Source organism: Heteronotia binoei, chromosome 1 (genome assembly GCF_032191835.1).
Source record: "Heteronotia binoei isolate CCM8104 ecotype False Entrance Well chromosome 1, APGP_CSIRO_Hbin_v1, whole genome shotgun sequence".
NCBI classification, from domain to species: domain Eukaryota; kingdom Metazoa; phylum Chordata; class Lepidosauria; order Squamata; family Gekkonidae; genus Heteronotia; species Heteronotia binoei.
Window position 1 is genome coordinate 220,810,015 of NC_083223.1, and position 23,887 is coordinate 220,833,901.

The window sequence follows — 23,887 nt, forward strand, 5'->3', positions numbered from 1 at the left end:
TCTAACCAGTGCTGTTCTCAATTTTCTTTGGAGCAAATTCAGGTACATTGTATCAACTTCATATGAAAGGCCATGAAACCTGGTACCCTTGAACTGGATCATGACCCCACTCCAACTGCCACCTAACAACAGCAGCAGCATTTTCTGTTTCCTTGCTAAACCAAGCAGAGACAGTGGCTGATAAATGCAAGAAACTATAGCTAATGACAACAAGAATCCAGTTTACCAGCAGAGGCCCAGTAGGACTAGGAAGCTGAGTAAACAAAATGACACCGATGTAACGTAGGAGCATCACAACTCATTTCAAAGCACAGGAATAAACGCAAGCAGATCTGTCTTTGTGTAGGGAGATGACAACTCTGGGATAGAGGAAATCAGAATCAGTGCTCCTAGATTGTAGAATGCTGGCAACAATCTCTATTCTAAATCTCATGGATATTGCTGAAGAAGATACTGTGCTCTCGACCCAAGCTGGCAATTGTTCTCGGTTGTTTTGGAGTCTGTCTTGTAGGCCAGTAAGTTCCTGGACCAGGTACTTTCTAAAACAAGCAAGACAAACAGATAAATAAAGTATGCTTGCATGACACATGGCAAAGCAGTGCTGGGGGCTGCAAAAAATATCTCTGAGAACTTCTGAATTTTATGAATTCAAAATTTTATGAATTATGTTTACTTAGGGGGGGGGGCATTTTTGGCACTATTTTCATTCAGTGCTTCCCCCTGTACATTCTTTATTATCTCCCTCCTCCCTTCTGTGCCCCACAAGCACTCTACTTTCTCTTCTGCACCACCACTGGTCTCTCTCTGTATTAGCTGTCCCTCTTTCTTTGAACCACAGCAGGTTTGTCCTAAATTACTGATTTGAGTGGTTTTGTAATATATTTAATGTTTTAAATGCTCTTGCTGTCAGCCATTAGGGGCACATTTTTGGACAATAGTTGGAGTAAATAACCCCAATTAATCCATATACTAGGGTACACACAAGGTGTGTATAGAAATTCAAGCAGAATGGCCAAATTAAATTATTAAAGTATCATATATCATATCATATCATATCAATTTTATTTATATCCCACCCTCCCCGCCGAAGCAGGCTCAGGGTGGCTAACAACACAGTCAATACATTAATTTACAAGGTATTTAGACAAACTAGTTAACACATTAATTAAAATTCTGCTAAAACTCTAAAATCAATAAATTTAATAAAATTAACATATTGGTGCTATCATACTAAAATTGTAATAACATGCAATTGTATAACATTTACAAATAAGTGCCTGGTGCTTCTCGGTTATGACTGCATCTACATGGAAGTGCATAAATGTACCCCGCCATGGCAACAACAGTAGTAAGCTGCATGGCAATGGCATACTTTGACCCTGAGCCACTTAGTACTGCCACTGAACCTCACTCCTTTTTGTTTTTCCGCCCACTTTTTCATAAAAGCACAGATGCGACAGTAATTTTGATAGGACTTTCACCCCCTTCCCCTTTGCTTTCACTTTCCTTACTGAGCTGTATTGTCACAATACAGCACACCTGGGGACGTGGAGTCAGATCGCATGGCGATGGATGTGTAGAAGTTCGGCTCCTCTCCCAACTGTCCCATTTTCCCCACATCAGCACAGCTTTAAGCTAAAAATCCTCTCAGGGAATGGGCAAATTGCATGGTCAACACTCCAGGTCAGTTGTTAACCCAAAAGGTCTTAAAGAATGCTTCGGACCCAGCTCTAAGCCGTGAAATCTACAACCGCATCACTTTCTGTCACCAAAATGGCGGCCGGCGCTAATCCCGATTCTCCTCAGACTGATCTCTTCATGGTGCAGGTTTTCCACGAAGCCATCTCGGCTATAAAATCTGAACTCACAATAACCATTAATACAGCCTTGAATCGATGCAGCTTTCCTTAAAAGACGTGGCTGACACTGCCAACTCCGCTATGAACACGAGGCTTGCCAACCAAGATAATGTCAGACAGTTACAGGCCTCTGAGAAAATTCTGTTTCTAGATAATAAGTCTCAGGATCGGAACATTAAACTTTGTGGTTTTGATGACCATGAGGAGGGATCTACTTACCTATCCACTTTTTTAGTCTTGTGGCTTGCTTCTGTGATACAACTTGAAGAGGGCATCGCCCAACATCTAAGCCGGGCATATCGCCTGGGTTCACCCGCACTAGCCAAAACAAGAGGCCCCCATGACATTATAATTGAAGTGACAGACATCAGATTTAAGAAGATTATGGATATTGCTCGGGAGAAAGGAGGCTTGCAATATAAAGGGAAAAATATCTCAGTCTTCCTGGATCTCTTGGCAGAAACTCTGCACATGAGATGCACACTCAAGCCGATCGCTCAAAAACTTGCTGCTGCCAACATTAGATATTGCTGGTCCCCTCTGGGCAAGCTCCTGGTGCGCCACCAAGGAAAGGCTTGGACTGTCGAGGACTTAGATGCTGGTTCCTACCTACTGCAAGCTTTACACCTGGAAGAACCAATGGACTTGGATTGGAAATCGCAGAAGCGTAAGATGAATTCTACCTCTCCCCTGAAAAACTGCAAACAACCCAATTGTCCACCCGATCTCTCTCCAGAAGTCGGTGGTCAACAAACCAAAAGGTACACTTCAACCTGTGTTGTACTGTTTCTTTTTGTTTTTTTTTTTATTATCTTAAAATGGGAAGCAGGACGAAAGGGAAAATAGGGGGTTCAGGCAGGGGCATAGCTAGGGCTTTGGGGGCCTGGGGCCCAAGATTTATGTGGGCCCCCCTATGTGTGTGCATGCCACCAGAAACAGGATATGATGTCACTTCCGGTGATGTCACTTCCACAAGATGGCCACCACTTGCGAGGGAGCCCTGCTGGAAACAGGAAGTGATGTAACTCCCCCAAAATGGCCACCACTTGTGTGGGGGGGAAACAGAAAGTGGTGTCACTTTGGGGGCGGCACCCCCCCCCAAGATGGCACTCCTCCAAGCTAAGCCAGCCAGCGGCTTGGAGAATACATTTAAGGTTAAAGTTGCTTTCTGTCCACCTCTCCTCCCCCACCTATCTATTTGCCTGACTGCCTGCCTTCCTCTTGTGGCTCTCAAACATCTGATGTTTATTCTGTGTGGCTCTTGCATTAAGCGAGTCTGGCCACCCCTGGTATAAAGGAATGAATAAATAAAAATTCTGGGGAAAGCTGCATACGTGAACACCATTTCTGGAGTCACTCCATGCAGAAAGTGCTTCTGCGAAGTGGCATGAGACGTTCCTTAAGAGTCCCATGTGAGAGTCATGCAGAAATGTATATTTCAAAAACGATTCTTCGGGATGCGGCTCCCTTTGCCTCTCTTGGAACAGAACCAGGCAAGATTTGTAGGGGATGTGTGTGGGGAGGGGGCAAAAGCAGCTTGCCCTTTGCCATTTATTGTTAAAACAGGGGCTAGCCAGATTCATGGAGAGCAGCTCCTATAAGCTGTGACGACTAAATGGAACCTCCACATTCCGGGGCAGCATACCTCTGAATCACAGTTGCAGAGAACGCAACCAAAGGGGTGGGATTCTGGCTTCCTTGGCTGACGAGGTGCAAGATGAGGCGACCCTTGGATCCAATCATGAGAAGGAGGGCTTCGTTGTCATGGCCCCTTCCATACACAACCAGTGAAACGCTGATTGCCAGTTTTTCTCCAGGCCAGTTCGGCCAGGGATCCTGGAGGGTGTTGTTGTTTTTTGTCTTGGCATCTTTTTGCAATGGAGCAGAGGTTACTGAGGGTGCGGGGGGGGGGAGGTAGTTGCGAATTTCCTGCATTGTGCAGGGGGTTGGACTAGATGACCCTAGAGGTCCCTTCCAACTCTATGATCCTAGGATCCAGCAGGCCGCCTCTGAGGCACTGAAAAAGGTCCTTGCTCAATATCTGACAGCTGAAAGCCCCCCCCCCCCGGGGAAAAAAGACATGAACAAATGAACACATGAAGCTGCCTTATACTGAATCAGACCCCCCCTTGGTCCATCAAAGTCAGTATTGTCTTCTCAGACTGGCAGCGGCTCTCCAGGGTCTCCAGCTGAGGTTTTTCACACCTATTTTCCTGGATCCTTTTTTGGAGATGCCAGGGATTGAACCTGAGACCTTCTGCTTCCCAAGCAGATGCTCTGCCACTGAGCCACCGTCCCTCCCCAGGCTCGTTTAAAGGCATGCTACCATAATGAAGCACACTAGCCCTCTTGCTTTTCCCCGCAGGGCTGCTTTAACAACTGCGGGGCAGGCAGATGTTCTACAGGAGCAGTTTCCCCTAGTGGTGGTGGAAAACTTGCCCTGCTGAGTTTCTGCCTGTCCTGCAAAGTGGGAAGGCTCTGACCAGGCTGCAGTAGGAGGAAGAAAAGGCCTAAGATCTTGCAAAAAAAAAATTAGATTTTAAATACTTGCCTGGATTCCCAAAAGCTGCATGCGCCGAAAAGTCCCTAGAAAGAAAGAGGACTCCTCTCCCTCCACCCCCCTGACTTAAATGCTCCGGGCCTCGAGCCCGGGAATGGAACGCTCGGCGGCGCCCCGCGCGCGTCGCAGCCAATCAGAGCGCTCTGAGGGTTCTACCCTCGTCCAATCGGGAGAATTGGATGCGGGCCGCCCTCGCCCTGCCTCCCTCCTGATTGGCTGGCGCCGGCGGCATCCGTTGTAGCAGGGGTGGGTCGCGTGCAGGGGCGTAGCTAGGGCTTTGGGGGCCCCCCAGACCTGGGGCGACCCACCCCCCACACACACCCCTCCCTACACCACTGGGTTCAGGCTTCTCTGCCTCTTTTTGGGATGGGATGGTTGGAGGGAGGAGCACTTGGTGCTATGCCCCAGGCAAGGGTATGGGGTTTATGCCACCATCCACATGAGTTTGCTGTGGAATCTTTTTTTTGCTTGGGGGGTGGGGGGTTTCTTCCTGTTCATCTTTTTTCTGAATTGTCAATGGTTGCACTCTGAAGGAAGAGTGGGTGGGGTGGGGTGGAGGGTAGTTAATGTTTCGTGTACGTTCAGGTTCGTTGTTTAGCAAGCGTCACATATTTACCTATGCATAGTCAAGCCCACAGTGGGATCAAATTAAAACCACAATCCTTTTTAGTCTTTATAGGACTATAATTTATCCTTGATCCCCTTCAGTCCGGCTTCCTCCCGGGCCATGGGACGGAGACGGTGCTGGTTGCCCTAGTAGATGACCTGCAATGGCATCTGGATCGGGGCGGCTCGGCGGTGCTGATGCTGTTGGACCTATCGGCAGTGTTCGATAAGGTCGACCATCGGCTACTGGCTCACCACCTCGCCGACGCGGGGATTCAGGGGTTGGCCTTGCAGTGGCCTTCCTCTTTCCTTGAAGGTCGGGGACAGAGGGTCGCCATCGGGGACGAGCTGTCCCAGAGGCACATGCTTGATTGCGGAGTGCCCCAGGGTGCGGTTCTCTCCCTGATGTTATTTAACATCTATATGCATCCCCTCGCCCAGATTGCCCGAAGGTACGGGCTGGGTTGTCACCAGTATGCTGATGACACCCAGCTCTATCTGCTTATGGACGACCGGCCAGTCTGCGTTCCACAAAATCTGGACCGGGCGTTACAGGCTGTGGCTAGGTGGCTCAGGCTGAGCGGGCTGAGGCTAAATCCGGTGAAGACAGAGGTCCTTTGCTTGGGCCGCCGGGGTCCGGGACGGGAAATACCCCTACCGGTTTTTGACGGTGCGCATAGGGTCAGGAGCCTGGGGGTACTACTGGAGCCTTCATTAATGATGGAGGCCCAGATAGCAGCCACTGCCAAGTCCGCATTTTTCCATCTTAGGCGAGCAAGGCAGTTGGCTCCCTTCCTGGAGCGCAGTGGCCTAGCAACGGTGATCCATGCAACGGTCACCTCGAGGTTGGACTACTGCAATGCCCTCTACATGGGGCTGCCCCTGTGCCGAACCCGGAAATTGCAGCTAGTGCAGAACGCCGCTGCCCGGCTGTTATTGGGGCTCCCAAGATGGGAGCACATTCAGCCGGGGCTCCAGGCTCTGCACTGGCTGCCAATATCTCACCGAGTTCAGTACAAGGTGCTGGTCATCATCTTTAAAGCCCTATATGGCCTAGGACCTGCCTACCTGAAGGACCGTCTCTCCCCACACGTGCCCCAGAGAGTACTGAGATCGGGAACTCAAAATCTCCTGGTTGTCCCCGGGCCAAAGGAAGCCCGGCTGAAAACCACAAGGGACAGGGCCTTCTCTGTAATGGCCCCGTCCTGGTGGAACCAGCTGCCAGAAGAGGTAAGGGCCCTGCGGGACCTTGTGCAATTCTGCAGGGCCTGTAAGACAGTCCTCTTCCAACTGGCCTACAACTAGCCAGCACTGAAACTGAAACTGAGTGGAGATGTAAGACCGCCGTATGTCTTGAATGTTTTAAATATAACTATGTGATTGTTTAGATTTTTAGTGGGTAAACTGTGAATGACTAATTTTTATCCATAATTTATATTTTTATGTTAGATTTTACATGTTGTAAGCCGCCCTGAGCCACCTAGTGGGAAGGGCGGGATATAAATCACAAATAAATAAAAAAATAAAAATAGGATGTAATGATTTCTGGTTTATTCTGCTTCCCATTGTGAGAGCTTTCTATTTATGTTCAGCATTGTGGAACAGACGGGCTGTTAAGTCTACTAGTATGTTTGAAGTGTCCCTAAATATTAACTTCAAGATGATTGGTCTTCTAACTTACTATGCACATTTCTGGTACCCTCCCTTTTGTTGGCTGTACACCTCTTGCAAGAGGAATTATCTTTATAATTTTTTAAGCTTTCTTGCTTTGCCCCTATATTTTGTCAGAAAGGTCCTGATGGCTTTAAGCTTTTGTTTAGTGTGGCTGTTAAGGTACGGCGTCAAACCTGGCACAAATACCCTTTCAATGAGCTTTGGATCTCTTTTAATCATTTTCCTTTTCTATTCTTATGGATTCTGAACTAAAAATTCTCACTTTGAAGTGCCGCGGTGTAAATAATAAGATTAACTCGTGGGCATTCGATGAAATTGCTGAGCAGACAGGTTAAAACGGATAAAAGGAAATACTTCTTCACCCAAAGGGTGATTAACATGTGGAATTCACTGCCACAGGAGGTGGTGGCGGCCACAAGCATAGCCACTTTCAAGAGGGGGTTAGATAAAAATATGGAGCAGAGGTCCATCAGTGGCTATTAGCCACAGTGTGTATATGTATGTGTGTATATATATAATTTTTTTTGGCCACTGTGTGACACAGAGTGTTGGACTGGATGGGCCATTGGCCTGATCTAACATGGCTTCTGTTATGTTCTTAAGGCCAGAAGGATTTTATCATACTTAAAAATGCAGGCGATCAATGTCGCCTTATTACAAGAAACTCACTTGCGCAATAGTACCAACCTTTTTTCCCAATCTAATTGGTTCTCAATAACATTTGATGCCCCTGGTTCCTCTAGAGCCAGGGGTGTTGCAATTTTGTTTTCTAGGAACACCCAGTTCCAATGCCAGGGCATAGAAAAAGATGATAGAGGAAGATACGTTTTTGTCAAAGGTCTCTTAAATGGTACACTGACAATTATAGTTTCAATTTATGCGCCGAACTCCGGTCAATTGGAGTTCATGCAAGAGGTTTTGGCAAACCTAAAGCTGTTCCAGGAAGGGTCAATTATACTAGGTGGGGACCTGAATTATCTCATGAATAAACTTCTTGACAAAAAAAATATTAATTCTCACCCCAAATCCCTAATTAATTTTAGCCATAAATTCTCTCTCCTAAAGCAACTTATGGATGATTTAGATTTGGTAGATGCCTGAAGATTTCAACATGGCACTCAGCACAATTTCTCACCTACACGAGAATTGACTACATTTTTCTATCAAAATCTCTCTGTAATAACCTGGCTGAGACGATTATAGATGCTATTAAATGGTCAGATCATGCTCCTGTCCTTTGCACCCTGTGCACATCAGGGCAATCTAAGAAAAGCTTTACCTGGAGATTCAACAACTTCCTTTTAAAAGATGATATACTCTCAAAACAAATCGAATCAGAACTATTAGAATATTTTAAACATAATCTAATAGATGACGTCCCAACTCATATGGTTTGGGACGCTTGTAAAGCAGTTCTCAGGGGCAAAATTATTTCGCTCTCTTCAGCCTCTAAAAAGCGAAGAGAATGCCTTGCTACGACTATTTCTCAAAGCATCAAACTTCTTGAGGACAAGCATAAACTCACTTGCAGCCCCAAAGTATACCAGTTACTCTTAGAGGAACGGAAAAAGTTGGAAGCTCTTGAATCGTATAAAATAAAGCAAAAATTACTGTTTCTAATACAGACAGATATAGGAACCCTTAGTTGCAGACAAAGGTCCTAAGTATCTCCGGTTATTAGCATGGAAGGTCAAGTGTAAAATCTCAGAACTAGGAGTGACTGTGTACTCTCATAAGACATTGAAAAGGCCTTCGACTCAGTTGAACCCAATTATCTGCATGCAGTTCTAAATTTTCTTAACTTTGGTAACAAATTTAGTCGAGTTGTGGATTCACTCTATTTGAACCCATCTGCTATTTTATGCATTAACTATGCTAATTCTGCACCACTTTCCTTATCACAAGGCACTCACCAAGGATGCCCACTTTCTCCCTTACTGTTCGCTATAGCCATCGAACCCTTAGTTGCTAGAATCCAGGAAGATACTTCATTGCAAGGTATCAACATAGCTAATACTCAATTCAAGCTAAGCTTGTTTGCGGACGATCTGGCTCTATACTTGTCTAATCTCCATGTTTCTCTCCCTTACATCAACTCTCTCTTACTTGTGTTTGCAGAAATCTCTGGTCTTAAAATTAATTTTGACAAATCTCTTCTTTATCCCATAAATATTTCCCATAACCTTGTCCAATATATTAAACAGAATTTCCAGTATAAGAGGGTCTGCAAATCTTGGAAGTACTAGGGCATCCACATCCGTATTGACCTTCGCAATCTTATTAAAGCTAATCATTATGAAATATTCCAAACAATAAAATCTCTCTTCTCCTCCCGGAACTACAAATTCTTACCTTTACTAGAGCGAATCCAGATTTGCCCAAATTTATATTTTGTTTTTGTGCTGTTCTAGTTTGTGTCCCAATTTCTGTGCTTAAAACCTGGCAATCTTATTTAAACAGCTTCATTTGGCAATTTAAAGACCGCGTATAAACTTCCGAACGTTAAGTCGTCCAACCACAGTTGGGGAACTGGCAGTACCTGATCTGGTTGAGTATCATGATGCAGTAATTTTAGCTGGTCTTGTTAAACAATACCGCTCCTCATACCAAGCAGATTGGAAAGTTATAGAATCTTTTTATGTTGCTCCCCAGTCTTTTCAAGAAGAGCTCTGGATTACAACAGTTAAATTCTCCAACAATTCTTACTCCAATATTTTTACCGCTTCTGCTTTCCAAATTGGGCACCGACACTTTAAAATTTTAGTTCCCTCATTTTCTTTGCTCACTACGTTTACTGGCCAAAGTTGGTTTCCTCTTGTGACCTCTCCCACCTCTTTCCAGCAGTGGAAAAGAGCTGGCATTACCTGTTTTATAGATATTACTTCTAAAGGAATTCTGTATGAAAAATCTACACTAGATTCTAATTTCAGTCTCCGGCTGCCCTGGTTTGGATTTTTACAAATTAGGCACCTTTTACACTCCAAAGATTTTAGTTCCAGGCTGCAAGTTATGCTGTCAGATTTTGAAAAACTTTTACTTAAGGACTCAATTCCTATTAAAGGTTTGATCTCAAAGACCTATAAAATTCTTCTGTTCTCACACCCTATGCCATTGCTACACTATCTGAAAGCCTGGCATACAGACCTACATCGTACCCTAATGGACAATCAATGGCATATGATTTGGGGCTCGAATATATATAAATCCAGAGCTATAAATATTCAAATACAAGCTTACAAGGTAGCCTCATGCTGGCATCTTACCCCATGCCAGTTATCTCACATTACTTCCTCAATCTCTCCAAAATGCTACAAGAACTGTGGGGGGAATAGGTTCCTTTTTCCACTTATGGTGGACCTGCCCCATCATCCAAGCTTTCTGGACAATTTTTTTTGCAGAAATAGCCTCAATGTCTGGTTTCTCACTAACACCTGCTCCAGAACTAGCCTTGCTTAATTTGTGAGAAGACTCTCTTATCCCTAAGCCTTCTCAGGAACTTATTCCCCTTGTGTTCGTTGCTGCTAGACACGCTATTGCGGTGGCGTGGAAAAAGTCAACTCCACTGACAATACAATCTTGGCTATTAAAGTTATGGGACTACTTTATCCTGGATAAATTATCACTTACTTTTGACACTTTCAAATGTATTTTAAGAAAACCTTCATTTGTCCAGAAATGGAAACCCTTCATAAAAAATGTTTCTCTGGGTCGAATCACTCCAGACACGACACAATATGATATTTATCTCTCCAGTTTGGCTTTATTATGATTATATCTTAATGTGTTGAATTTGTGTTGGAATTTCTTTTAAAACTCTTGCTTTGTACCATTTGCTTTTTTTCTTTGCTTGACTGTAATGTACACTTGCTAGTAATATTTAATAAGTGGTTTCTTAACGTTTAGTATTTTATGTAACTCTGTAATCCAATGGTTAGTTCTATATTAAGACTTGAACGACTTTGTTTAAGTTTGAATATGCATGAATTTTTTTATAAGTTTGCAAATTCTTCAATAAACTTGAAATTCACTCTCAAAAAAACAACAACAATACAGCACACCTCAGTAGTCAAAGGGCATGGAAAACATGAGGCTTTGCTCCACCCGTCTGAAGAAAAAATTTCCTCCATCCTTCCTCTATGGTTGTTACGAGGGAGCACCCATCTAAATGTTCCACCCACAGCTGCTCCAAAGTTTCCCCTTTATTCCAGAGAAAACAAAGTAAGAAGGACTCCTTTAAGCGGTGGAAAACCAGTCCAAGTGAGACTAGTAGAAGGGAACACAGGCTGTGGCAAATCAAATGCAAGACTGTGATCAGGCAGGCAAAAAGGGACTATGAGGAGCATATTGCAAAAAACATAAAGACCAACAATAAAAATTTCTTCAAATATATTAGAAGTAGGAAACCAGCCAGGGAGGCAGTGGGGCCCTTGGATGACCATGGGGTAAAAGGATTAGTGAAGGAGGATAGGGAAATGGCTGATTATCTGAATGAATTTTTTGCCTCCGTCTTCACTGTGGAAGATGAGAACTTTTTGCCCGCCCCAGAACCACTAATTTTGGAAGGGGTATTGAAAGACCTGAGTCAGATTGAGGTGACAAAAGAGGAGGTCCTACAACTGATAGACAAATTAAAAACTAATAAGTCACCGGGTGCGGATGGCATACATCCAAGAGTTCTGAAAGAACTCAAAGTTGAACTTGTGGATCTTCTAACAAAAATCTGTAATCTTTCATTGAAATCTGCCTCCGTTCCTGAGGACTGGAAGGTAGCAAATGTCACCCCCATCTTTAAAAAAGGTTCCAGAGGAGACCCGGGAAATTACAGGCCAGTCAGTCTGACTTCAATACCGGGAAAGTTGGTAGAAACCATTATCAAGGACAGAATGAGTAGGCACATTGATGAACACGGGTTATTGAGGAAGACTCAGCATGGGTTCTACAAGGGAAGATCTTGCCTCACTAACCTGTTACATTTCTTTGAGGGGGTGAACAAACATGTGGACAAAGGAGACCCGATCGATGTTGTTTACCTTGACTTCCAGAAAGCTTTTGATAAAGTTCCTCATCAAAGGCTCCTTAGAAAGCTTGAGAGTCATGGAGTAAAAGGACAGGTTCTCTTGTGGATCAAAAACTGGCTGAGTAATAGGAAGCAGTATAAATGGGCAGTCTTCGCAGTGGAGGACGGTAAGCAGTGGGTGCCGCAGGGCTCGGTACTGGGTCCCATGCTCTTTAACTTGTTCATAAATGATTTAGGGTTGGGAGTGAGCAGTGAAGTGGCCAAGTTTGCGGATGACACTAAATTGTTCAGGGTGGTGAGAACCAGAGAGGATTGTGAGGAACTCCAAAGGGATCTGTTGAGGCTGGGTGAGTGGGCGTCAACGTGGCAGATGCGGTTCAATGTGGCCAAGTGCAAAGTAATGCACATTGGGGCCAAGAATCCCAGCTACAAATACAAGTTGATGGGGTGTGAACTGGCAGAGACTGACCAAGAGAGAGATCTTGGGGTCGTGGTAGATAACTCACTGAAAATGTCAAGACAGTGTGCGTTTGCAATAAAAAAGGCCAACGCCATGCTGGGAATTATTAGGAAGGGAATTGAAAACAAATCAGCCAGTATCATAATGCCCCTGTATAAATCGATGCTGCGGTCTCATTTGGAGTACTGTGTGCAGTTCTGGTCGCTGCACCTCAAAACGGATATTATAGCATTGGTGAAAGTCCAGAGAAGGGCAACTAGAATGATTAAAGGGCTGGAGCACTTTCCCTATGAAGAAAGGTTGAAACGCTTGGGACTCTTTAGCTTGGAGAAACGTCGACTGCGGGGTGACATGATAGAGGTTTACAAGATAATGCATGGGATGGAGAAAGTAGAGAAAGAAGTACTTTTCTCCCTTTCTCACAATACAAGAACTCGTGGGCATTCGATGAAATTGCTGAGCAGACAGTTTAAAACGGATAAAAGGAAGTACTTCTTCACCCAAAGGGTGATTAACATGTGGAATTCACTGCCACAGGAGGTGGTGGCGGCCACAAGTATAGCCACCTTCAAGAAGGGTTTAGATAAAAATATGGAGCACAGGTCCATCAGTGGCTATTAGCCACAGTGTATGTGTGTATATAAAATTTTTTGCCACTGTGTGACACAGAATGTTAGACTGGATGGGCCGTTGGCCTGATCCAACATGGATTCTCTTATGTTCTTATGTTCTTAAAGTTTATATTTCCATCAGAGTAAAATGTGGGAAATATAACAGCCAATACAGCTATGCAAAGAATGTGCATGGCACCATCTGGATGCTCTTCTTTATAGTGTTAATGTCTTGGTGTCCATGAGAATCCAAAGTTGCACTTACCTGTAATTGCTGTTCATCATGTAGTCTTCTGTCCATGAGAATGGGACAGCACTTGCACAGGCCTGCCACAGAGATCTTTTTCTCTAAAAGCTCTCTAGAAGGTTCAGAATGCTCAGCCCCCTCCCCTCACAGGCCGGCCCCTTCCCCAGCTGGCACATGATGGGGTGGGGCAAGCACTCCTTCCCCCAGTGCCTTCTTGCTGCCATGAAAGGACCTCAAGAGTGCAAGGATCCCACAGCAATGATGTGGTATGATCTAAATAAAACGTAGTGACCTATGGACATTTAATGTTTGTAGGGTTCATTCCGTGTACAATGTAGGGGAGGGAGGAAAAACCTATCAGCAGGTTCTTCCAAGGTGGCCACCACCCTAGGGAATGGACTACCACTCTAGGAATAGACAATTTCTGCCAGGGGGTGGGTTTGACTGCACACTGGCATGTCTGAGGAACAAGTTCTGAAGGGACCTCATGAAGAATCAAGCAAAGGGGATACAGTAGTGGAGACCACGAGGCCTAGGAAACTCTGTATGGGCTTAGTGGACTGAAATCTATTGGAGGCATACCTCTGAACCACTGCTCATATGGAGGCTGCCCTGTTCCAAATTGTCCCTCCCCCCTCCCTATGCCCTAAACAAATTCCTATTTTGCCTCTTCCTCTGCCTGCCCACTCCTTCCCCTCTTCTGTAGCATGCCTGTCCCTGCTCCACTGTCCTCTTCCACTGGCCCCTTCCCTGCCAGCCATTTCAGCCTCACAGCTGATGGGTGGATCTGCCCTGCTGTGTGTGTGTGAGGGAGGGAGGCAGGAAGTACAGCCTGCTTTTGGGGGTTGAGGAAATGATGACTGTATTCAGGCAGACTGCACTGCTGTATTTTTATTTTTATTTATTTATCTTAGGGAATGGGAAATCTCCTGGCTCCACCCCCAAAGTCTCCTGGCTCCATCCCCAAAGACCCCAGGTATTTTCTGAGTTAGATTTGTCAACCCTAGTGAAGATATCCAATCTCCACAGCAGCAAAGAAAGGACTGGGAGAAGAAGTGCTCGCTCCACCCCATCACATGTTGGCTGGGTGGGAACAAGCCAGCCTGTGAAGGAGGGGACTGAGCACCGTGAACCTTCTAGAAAGCTTTTAGAGGAAAAGATTGCCACAGCAGGCCTACACAAGCGTGATCCCATATGTGCACAGAAGCCACAAAGATAAAGAAAAATTCCTGTGTGGAAGCAGCCTGTTTCTGTTCTTTTGCTTCATTGGCCAGAGCCTTGGATGACAGGAATTAACTCCTCCTTTTATCTCCACAAGTAGAAGGGCAAGAGTTCTCCTTATATAATGGCAGCTGAAACTTCAGGGGCCTGGCACACCACTAAAGGGTGTAGAATCTTACAGGCTCTTCTGAGGCTACAGCCATGCCCAGTAATTTGAACAAGCTAGAATACACACTAAATTAGATCATACTCATATTTCATGTTCTACTCACAGTATGGGCTGGTAGCAGCCGTGATACTTTTGAGAGAAAGCACGACTGAATAGGTGGAGGCAGCTTTTCCTTCATTTCATAGTCACCTGGTCCTGGACCTTCTTTCTGCAATACAAGAAAGGTTACATTCATTTGCTAGCATCCATACAATAACACACAATTTATTATTACGCTGTTATTCTAGTCCACATGGTTGTTCCATTGATGCTACTTTATTGGCTGTGAAGTGTCTCTGGTTCGGGAGGACTCGTCTCAAAGAGATGAAGGGTTGGCTGCTATTTTTCTACCAGGTAACGGATCAGAGTTGTCCACTGTGATGGTGACAAACAGTATGGACTGTCTGCCAGAGTCTCAAGGCGGCAGGAGGAAGGTGGCGGGCCTAGCTTGCCTGGGAAATTATAAATGTTTGTATGCAAATGCTAGAAGTGTTTGAAGTAAAATTGGTGAATTGGAATGTTTAGTGTTCAGGGAAAACATAGACATTGTGGGAATTTCAGAAACATGGTGGAATGAGGAGAATCAGTGGGACACGGTGATTCCTGGATATAAGTTATATCGGAAGGATAGGGAGGGAAGGGTTGGAGGTGGGATGGCTCTGTATGTCAGAGAGGATATACGGTCCAGTAAGACTGAGGTCAGAGAATTAGATTCCCTTTTAGAAATGCTTTGGGTTGAAATAGAGGGCCCAAAAGGAAATTTAACTATGGGAGTTTGTTATCGCCCACCAAATCAAAAGAGAGAGGACGATTATAATATGATGGAAGGCTTAAAGATAGCGGCTAAACGTAAAAACTGTGTCGTAACAGGTGATTTTAACTACCCGCAGATTGATTGGGTCAATATGTGTTCTGGTCGAGAGAAAGAGATTGAGTTTTTTTATGCTCTCAATGATTGTGCTATGGAGCAGATGGTCTCAGAACCTACAAGGGGTGGGGCAAACCTGGATTTGGTCCTAAGTAATGCCCAAGAGTTGGTGAGAGATGTAAAAGTGATTGCGCCGCTTGGAAGCAGTGACCATAATGTTATTGATTTCACTGTTTGTATAAATAGGGAGTTGCCCAAAAAGACCGCCACAACCACGTTTAATTTTAAAAGGGGTAAATTCACTGAGATGAGGAAGCATGTGAGGAGGAAACTGAAAGAAAAGGTAAATACGGTCAAAACCCTTGGGGAAGCTTGGAGACTATTTAAAACTATAATCCTAGAAGCTCAGATAAAATACATACCACAAGTTAGGAAATGCACAAACAGGCATAAGAAAAGGCCTGCATGGTTAACAAACAAAGTAATGGAAGCTGTAAAAGGTAAGAAGGACTCCTTTAAGTGGTGAAAAACCAGTTCAAGTGAGATTAGTAAAAGGGAACACAGACTGTGGCAAATCAAATGCAAGACTGTGATCAGGCAGACAAAAAGGGACTATGAGGAGCATATTGCAAAAAACATAAAGACCAACAATAAAAATTCCTTCAAATATATTAGAAGCAGGAAACCAGCCAGGGAGGCAGTGGGGCCGTTGGATGACCATGGGGTAAAAGGATTACTGAAGGAAGATAGGGAAATGGCTGATTATCTGAATGAATTTTTTGCCTCCGTCTTCACTGTGGAAGATGAGAACTTTTTGCCCACCCCAGAACCACTAATTTTGGAAGGGGTGTTGAAAGACCTGAGTCAGATTGAGGTGACAAAAGAGGAGGTAGAATTAAAAACTAATAAGTCACCGGGTCCGGATGGCATACATCCGAGAGTTCTGAAAGAACTCAAAGTTGAACTTGTGGATCTTCTAACAAAAATCTTTAATCTTTCATTGAAATCTGCCTCCGTTCCTGAGGACTGGAAGGTAGCAAATGTCACCCCCATCTTTAAAAAGGGTTCCAGAGGAGATCCGGGAAATTACAGGCCAGTAAGTCTGACTTTAATACCGAGAAAGTTGGTAGAAAGCATTATCAAGGACAGAATGAGTAGGCACATTGTTGAAAACAGGTTATTGAGGAAGACCCAGCATGAGTTCTGTAAGGGAAGATCTTGCCTCACTAACCTGTTACATTTCTTTGAGGGGATGAACAAACATGTGGACAAAGGAGACCCGATCGATGTTGTTTACCTTGACTTCCAGAAAGCTTTTGATAAAGTTCCTCATCAAAGGCTCCTTAGAAAGCTTGAGAGTCATGGAGTAAAAGGACAGGTCCTCTTGTGGATCAAAAACTGGTTGAGTAATAGGAAGCAGAGAGTGAGTATAAATGGGCAGTCTTCGCAGTAGACGACGGTAAGCAGTGGGGTGCTGCACGGCTCAGTACTGGGTCCCATGCTCTTTAACTTGTTCATAAATGATTTAGAGTTGGGAGTGAGCAGTGAAGTGGCCACGTTTGCAGATGACACTAAATTGTTCAGGATGGTGAGAACCAGAGAGGATTGTGAGGAACTCCAAAGGGATCTGTTGAGGCTGGGTGAGTGGACGTCAACGTTGCAGATGCGGTTCAATGTGGCCAAGTGCAAAGTAATGCACATTGGGGCCAAGAATCCCAGCTACAAATACAAGTTGATGGGGTGTGAACTGGCAGAGACTGACCAAGAGAGAGATCTTGGTGTCGAGGTAGATAACTCCCTGAAAATGTCAAGACAGTGTGTGTTTGCAATAAAAAAGGCCAACGCCATGCTGGGAATTATTAGGAAAGGAATTGAAAACAAATCAGCCAGTATCATAATGCCCCTGTATAAATTGATGGTGCGGTCTCATTTGGAGTACTGTGTGCAGTTCTGGTCGCCGCACCTCAAAAAGGATATTATAGCATTGGAGAAAGTCCAGAAAAGGGCAACTAGAATGATTAAAGGGCTGGAACACTTTCCCTATGAAGAAAGGTTGAAACGCTTGGGACTCTTTAGCTTGGAGAAACGTCGACTGCAGGGTGACATGATAGAGGTTTCCAAGATAATGCATGGGATGGAGAAAATAGAGAAAGAAGTACTTTTCTCCCTTTCTCATAATACAAGAACTCGTGGGCATTTGATGAAATTGCTGAGCAGACAGTTTAAAACGGATAAAAGGAAGTACTTCTTCACCCAAAGGGTGATTAACATGTGGAATTCACTGCCACAGGAGGTGGTGGCGGCCACAAGCATAGCCACCTTCAAGAGGGGTTTAGATAAAAATATGGAGCAGAGGTCCATCAGTGGCTATTATCCCCAGTGAGCATATATATAAAATGTTTGCCACTATGTGACACACAGTGTTGGACTGGATGGGCCATTGGCCTGATCTAACATGGCTTCTCTTATGTTCTTATGTCTCTACTTTTTATTATACTGTCCAAGTTAGCTATAGCTGTCCTCCCATGGAGCAAACATCTTTTAATTTCATGGCTTCAGTCACCATCTGCAATGATCTTGGATCCCAGAAATGTAAAGTCTGTCACTACTTCCCCTTCTATTTCCAAGGTGCGATGGGACCAGATGCCATGATCTTAGTTTTTTTTATGTTGAGTTTCAAGCCTACTTTTGTGCTCTCCTCTTTCACCCTCAACAAGAGGTTCTTTGGGTCCTCCTCACTTTCTGACATTCTCTCTCTCTCTCTCGGCTTGGCTTCGCGAACGAAGATTTAAGAAGGGTGCAATAGTCCACGTCTGCTGCAGGCTCGCTGGTGGCTGACAAGACCAATGCGGGACAGGCAGGTCCGGCCACAGTGGCTGCAGGGAAAAGTCTGATTTAGGGTTGGTGCTGTAGCAGTGCGATTCTTCCTCAATCTCCTTTTGTCCTCAAGACCAGCTATGCGTGCGTTCTCAAAGGAAGAGACAGCCTGGTGGATGGTGTGTCTCCATGCTTTGCGATCTGACGCTAGGTCAGACCACTGGTGATGGTTGATGCAACAGGTGCCAAGGGATTTCTTCAAGGAGTCCTTGTACCTCTTCTTTGGTGCCCCTCTATTTCGATGGCCGGTGGAGAGTTCGCCATACAGGGCAATCTTGGGAAGGCGGTGGTTTTCCATCCTAGAAATATGCCCTGCCCAGCGCAGCTGCGTCTTCAGCAGCAGTGCCTCGATACTGGTAACCTCCGCCCGCTTGAGGACTTCAGTGTTGGTCACAAAGTCACTCCAGTGGATGTTGAGGATGGTGCAAAGGCAGCGCTGATGAAAGCGCTCGAGGAGTCGCAGGTGATGACGGTATAAAACCCATGATTCGGAGCCGTAGATGAGGGTTGTCATGACAACCGCTTTGTAAACATTGATCTTTGTGCCTTTTTTCAGATGCTTGTTGCTCCACACTCTTTTGTGCAGTCGGCCAAAGGCACGGTTTGCCTTTGCCAGCCTGTTGTCAATCTCCTTGTCGATCTTGGCATCTGAGGAGATGATGCACCCCAGGTAGCTGAACTGCTGGACTGTCTTCAGAACTGATTCACCCACAGTGATGCAGGGAGGGTGATAATCTTCCTGGGGTGCAGGCTGGTGGAGAACTTCTGTCTTCTTCAGACTAACTTCTAGGCTGAATAGCTTGGCAGCCTCTGCAAAGCAGGACGTCATATGCTGCAGAGCTGATACCGAGTGGGAGACGAGTGCATCATCATCAGCAAACAGTAGCTCTCGGATGAGTTTTTCCATCGTCTTGGAGTGGGCCTTTAGTCGCCTCAGGTTGAACAGGCTGCCATCGGTGCGATAGCGGATGTAGACACCATCGTCATCATCTAGATCTACTGCGGCTCTTTGAAGCATCATGCTAAAGAAGATCGTAAAGAGAGTTGGCGCGAGAACGCAGCCTTGCTTTACACCTGTGCCTATTGGGAAGGTCTCCGAGAGGTCGTTGCAGTGTCTGACTTGGCCTCGCTGGTCTTCGTGTAGCTGGATGATCATGCTGAGGAACCTTGGGGGACATCCTAAACGTTCCAAGATTTGCCACAGGCCTTTTCTGCTAATGGTATCGAAGGCTTTGGTAAGGTCGACAAAAGTCACATACAGAGCCTTGTTCTGTTCCCTGCATTTCTCTTGGAGCTGCCTGAGAACAAATACCATGTTGGTGGTGCTCCTGTTAGCTCTGAAGCCGCACTGGCTCTCTGGGAGGACTTCTTCTGCAATGGTGGGCACCAGTCTGTTCAGGAGTATTCTGGCAAGGATTTTGCCTGCGATGGAGAGCAGGGTTATCCCCCGGTAGTTGGAGCAGTCTGACTTTTCCCCTTTGTTCTTGTATAGGGTGATGATGAAAGTCCTGTGGTAATTTGCCTTGTTCCCAGCAGGTGACAAGTACTTTGTGAAGTGAGCTATGTAGTACTGTGCCCCCATGCTTCCAGATCTCTGGTGGAATTCCATCAACTCCTGCTGCCTTGCCACTTTTCAGTTGCTTGATGGCTTTAACAGTCTCTTCTAGGGTGGGGATCTCATCCAACTCTGTTTTCACTGGTTGAAGTGGGGTGAGGTGGATTGCTGAATCTTGAACTACGTGGTTGGCACTGAAGAGAACCTGAAAACACTCTGACCACCGGTTCAGTATGGATGCCTTGTCTGTGAGGAGCACTTGGCCATCTGCACTACGCAAGGGACTCTGAGTCTGATATGATGGACCATATACTGCCTTCAGGGCTTCGTAGAACCCTCTTAAATCACCAGTGTCTGCACACAGCTGGGTTCTCTCTGCAAGCTTGGTCCACCAATCGTTCTGAATGTCTCGAAGCTTGCGCTGGAGGTTGCTACATGCAGCGCGAAAGGTTGCTTTTTTCCCAGGACAGGAGGGCTGAGCAAGATGTGCTTGGTAGGCAGATCTCTTTTTCGTCAGTAAATCTTGGATCTCTTGATTGTTCTCATCAAACCAGTCCTTGTTCTTCCTTGTGGAGAACCCGAGGACTTCTTCAGAGATCTGCAGGATGGTAGTTTTTAGGTGTTCCCAGAGTGCTTCTGGAGAAGGGTCTGTGGGGCAACTGGAGTCCTCAATTCTTGACTGGAGTTTTGCCTGGAAGGCAGCTTTAACTTCGGCTGACTGGAGACTGCCAACCTGAAACTTCCTCCGAGGGATACCTCCTCTCCTGGGTGTGGGTTTAAAGTGAAGACGGAGATTGCAGCGTACAAGACGATGATCCATATGACATTCTGCACTGGGCATTACTCGGATGTGTAAGACATCTCGAAGGTCTCTCTGGCGCACCAGAATGTAGTCGATAAGGTGCCAGTGCTTGGACCGTGGGTGCATCCAGGTTGTCTTCAGACTGTTCTTCAGCTGGAAGATAGTGTTGGTGATGGTGAGCTGGTGCTCCATGCAGAATTCTAGCAGGAGGCGCCCGTTGTCATTGCAGTTGCCAATGCCGTGTTTGCCAAGTACTCCTTTCCAGGCTTCCGAGTCTTTACCTACTCTGGCATTGAAGTCGCCAAGGATGATCACCTTGTCCTCTGTAGGGGTCTTCCGTATGAGGTTGCGTAGATCAGCATAGAACTTGTTCTTTTCTGCAGGATCTGCTTGAAGGGTTGGGGCATACACACTGAAGAGTGTTGCATGCTGCTTGTTTTGAAGTGGGAGGCGCATGGACATGATGCGATCTGAGTGACCTGTTGGCAGGTTTTCGAGTTTGGAGGCAATGGAGTTCCTGACCATGAAGCCAACGCCAGAAAGGCGGCTCTCAGCCTTTGACTTACCCGACCAGTAGAGGGTATAGCCAGCACCGTGTTCTTGAAGACTACCTTCCTCAGGGAAACGGACCTCACTGAGAGCTGCTATGTCGATATTCAACCTGAGAAGTTCGTGGGCAACTAGAGCAGAGCGTCGTTCAGGGCGACCACTGTCTACTGTGTCAAGCATGGTTCTGATGTTCCAACACGCAAGCTTTAGTCTTTGCACACTTTGTGAGGCAGGTGCATGCCTTTTCTTTGTTGTTATTTTTTGACCGTAAGTAAGGATGCCCGTTGACCGCGGCTAGCCAACTGGGGTGGAGGAGACGAGCTTTGTTTAGGCCACCTTTTCTAGGCCCCTCTCCGTGTGGAGGAAGCAGTGCTGTCCCTAGATAAGGCTGCTTGGTCGTTCAGGGTGCTGCCGAAAAATGCTTTTGTCTCCGGGTTAGCATCAGGCGACCAATACCCTGAACCGCCTACATGCAGGATCGGGACTGCGGCTTCCAGTGGCACCTTCCACCTGCCGTTTCGCCCTTGCCCATCGCTGCAGGACTTGATGCGTTGTGGGTTGTGTATGTGGATATGCCCTTCAGGCCTGCGCAGAGGAATTTTTAGGTGAAGCGCAGTGTGCGCGGTACTGGCTCCACCCTTTCACCTGGGGGTCATCTGCCATGGCCCAGTAAGCCGGGACGCCGGCAGCGAGTCCTCCAGGTGGTAGGTGTTACATTAACGAGCTCTATCTGCCTGGGTTTGATGTTAGAGTTTTCCTTCTCTTAGGCTGGCGAGGTTGGTGGGCCCAGCCTGCCCATCCGGTTATACCGCCGGACAATTCGGTCGCACCATGACATAGCAAACTCTATGAAAAACGGGGGGGACCATCGAGAAGGTGTTGCTACGGATGCAGTAATGCAGGAGAGGCCATTGCAGTGACCATCTGCCAGGCATAGCCAGACAGTGACCACGTGGCGTTCACTACACCGGGAGAGGAGAGGCTATGTATTGCGCATACACTTTCCCTGGGGGGGGGGGTAGGATACCCAGAGGGAGCCCACCCACCCCCGCACCCCCCCTTTCTGACATTAGAGTAGTGTTATCTGCACATCTGAGGTTGCTGATGTTTTTCCCGGCAATCTTAATTCCGGCTTGTGCTTCATCCAGGGCAGCATTCCACATGATATACTCTGCATGATATAGCTATACATCCACAGTATTCCAATGTATTTCTCTTTAATAATAGTGTATCAGAATAATGTTTTCATACAATCATAGAGTTGAAGGGACCTCCAGGGTCATCTAGTCCAATCCCCTGCACAATGCAGGAAACCCACAAATACCTACCCCAAATTCACAGGATCTTCATCGCTGTCTGATGACCATCTAGCCTCTGTTTAAAAACCTCCAAGGAAGGAGAGCACAAGGTCAAGAGCTTGGGGGTGCTGCTGGAGCCTGCCCTGACAATGGAGGCCCAGATAGCAGACACTGCTAAATCCGTTTTTCATCTTAGGTGGGTTAAGCAGTTGGTCCCTTTCCTGGAGTGCAGCGACCTAGCAACAGTGATCCATGCGACGGTCACCTCGAGGTTGGACTACTGTAATGCCCTCTACATGGGGCTGCCCCCGTGCTGAACCCAGAAACTGCAGCTAGTGCAGAATGCAGCAGCCAGGCTGTTATTGGGGCTCCCTAGATGGGAGCACATACAGCCGGGGCTGCAGGAACTGCACTGGTTGCCAATAGTGTACCGGATTTGGTACAAGGTGCTGGTCATTACCTTTAAAGCCCTATATGGCCAAGGACCTGCCTACCTTGGGGACTGTCTCTCCCCATATATTCCCCAAAGGGTACTGCAATCTGGTTCTCAAAATCTATTGATAGTCCCTGGGCGGAAGGAGGCCAAACTGAAAGTTACTAGAGAAAGGGCCTTCTCGATCTCAGCCCCCCACTGGTGAAACCAATTGCCAGAAGAGGTGCGGACCTTGCGGAACCTTGCTTAGTTCCGCAGGGCCTGCAAGACTGCTCTTTTTCAGCTGGCCTTTACTTAATGATCTTACAGCATACTGTTGAATGAATACCGTCGCCATGGAAAAACTGTATGATGTATAACACCAAGTTTTTTATCTTAATTTAATCTTAGAATGTTTTTAATTACAATGATGATGAATTTTATAAATGGTTGAGTTATAATATGTATGTACTTATAATATGTATTGTTTTAATTGCTGAAGTACCTGTGTTGTGAGCCACCCCGAGCCTGCTTTGGCGGGGAGGGCAGGATACAAATTAAATATTATTATTATTATTATAACCCATTTTCATTTTATGTATTCTTTTTTTCTAATGGCAAACTAGAATGTTTATAATGTATAGATTGATGTTGAGAAGTGAATTAGGTGGACAACAACAAGGAAATACATGTCCTTTCGTGATTTACCTAGACTTGCAGAAACACCAATTGGCAGGCAAATTTATTACCTTTTATGGCTATCCAGACCAAATGGTCTTCTAAACTGTCACACTGTTCCACCATGTGATCCCAATTCTGTATGAGTTTGCCCTCTTAATCAACAAACTGCATGTATTTCAGCCCACTGTACCTGATCCCCTTGTCTGAAGAAGTGTGCTTTTACCACACAAAAACTTATGTTCTGTTAAAACTTTGTTGGTCTTAAAGGTGCAACTTGACTCCTGCTTTGTTCAACTGCTTCAGACCAACACAGCTGCCCACTTGGATCTTACTACCAAATGGTGACTGTAAATGGAAATGCTCTAGAGTAAAGCCAGTTAAC

The 23,887-nt window shown here is 45.8% G+C and overlaps 1 protein-coding gene across 1 annotated transcript in view; it reads right to left on the reverse strand.

The window, feature by feature from the left end:
* Positions 1-247: 247 nt before the first annotated feature.
* STPG4 (sperm-tail PG-rich repeat containing 4) overlaps positions 248-23,887 on the reverse strand; it is a 62,727-nt gene continuing 39,087 nt past the window's right edge. Inside the window, exons 6-7 of the mRNA XM_060247703.1 lie at positions 14,528-14,632; positions 248-539 (exon numbers count right to left, since the gene is read on the reverse strand). Of these exons, the coding sequence (XP_060103686.1) occupies positions 423-539; positions 14,528-14,632 (222 nt within the window). The 3' untranslated portion in view covers positions 248-422. The remainder of the gene's footprint in view (positions 540-14,527; positions 14,633-23,887) is intronic.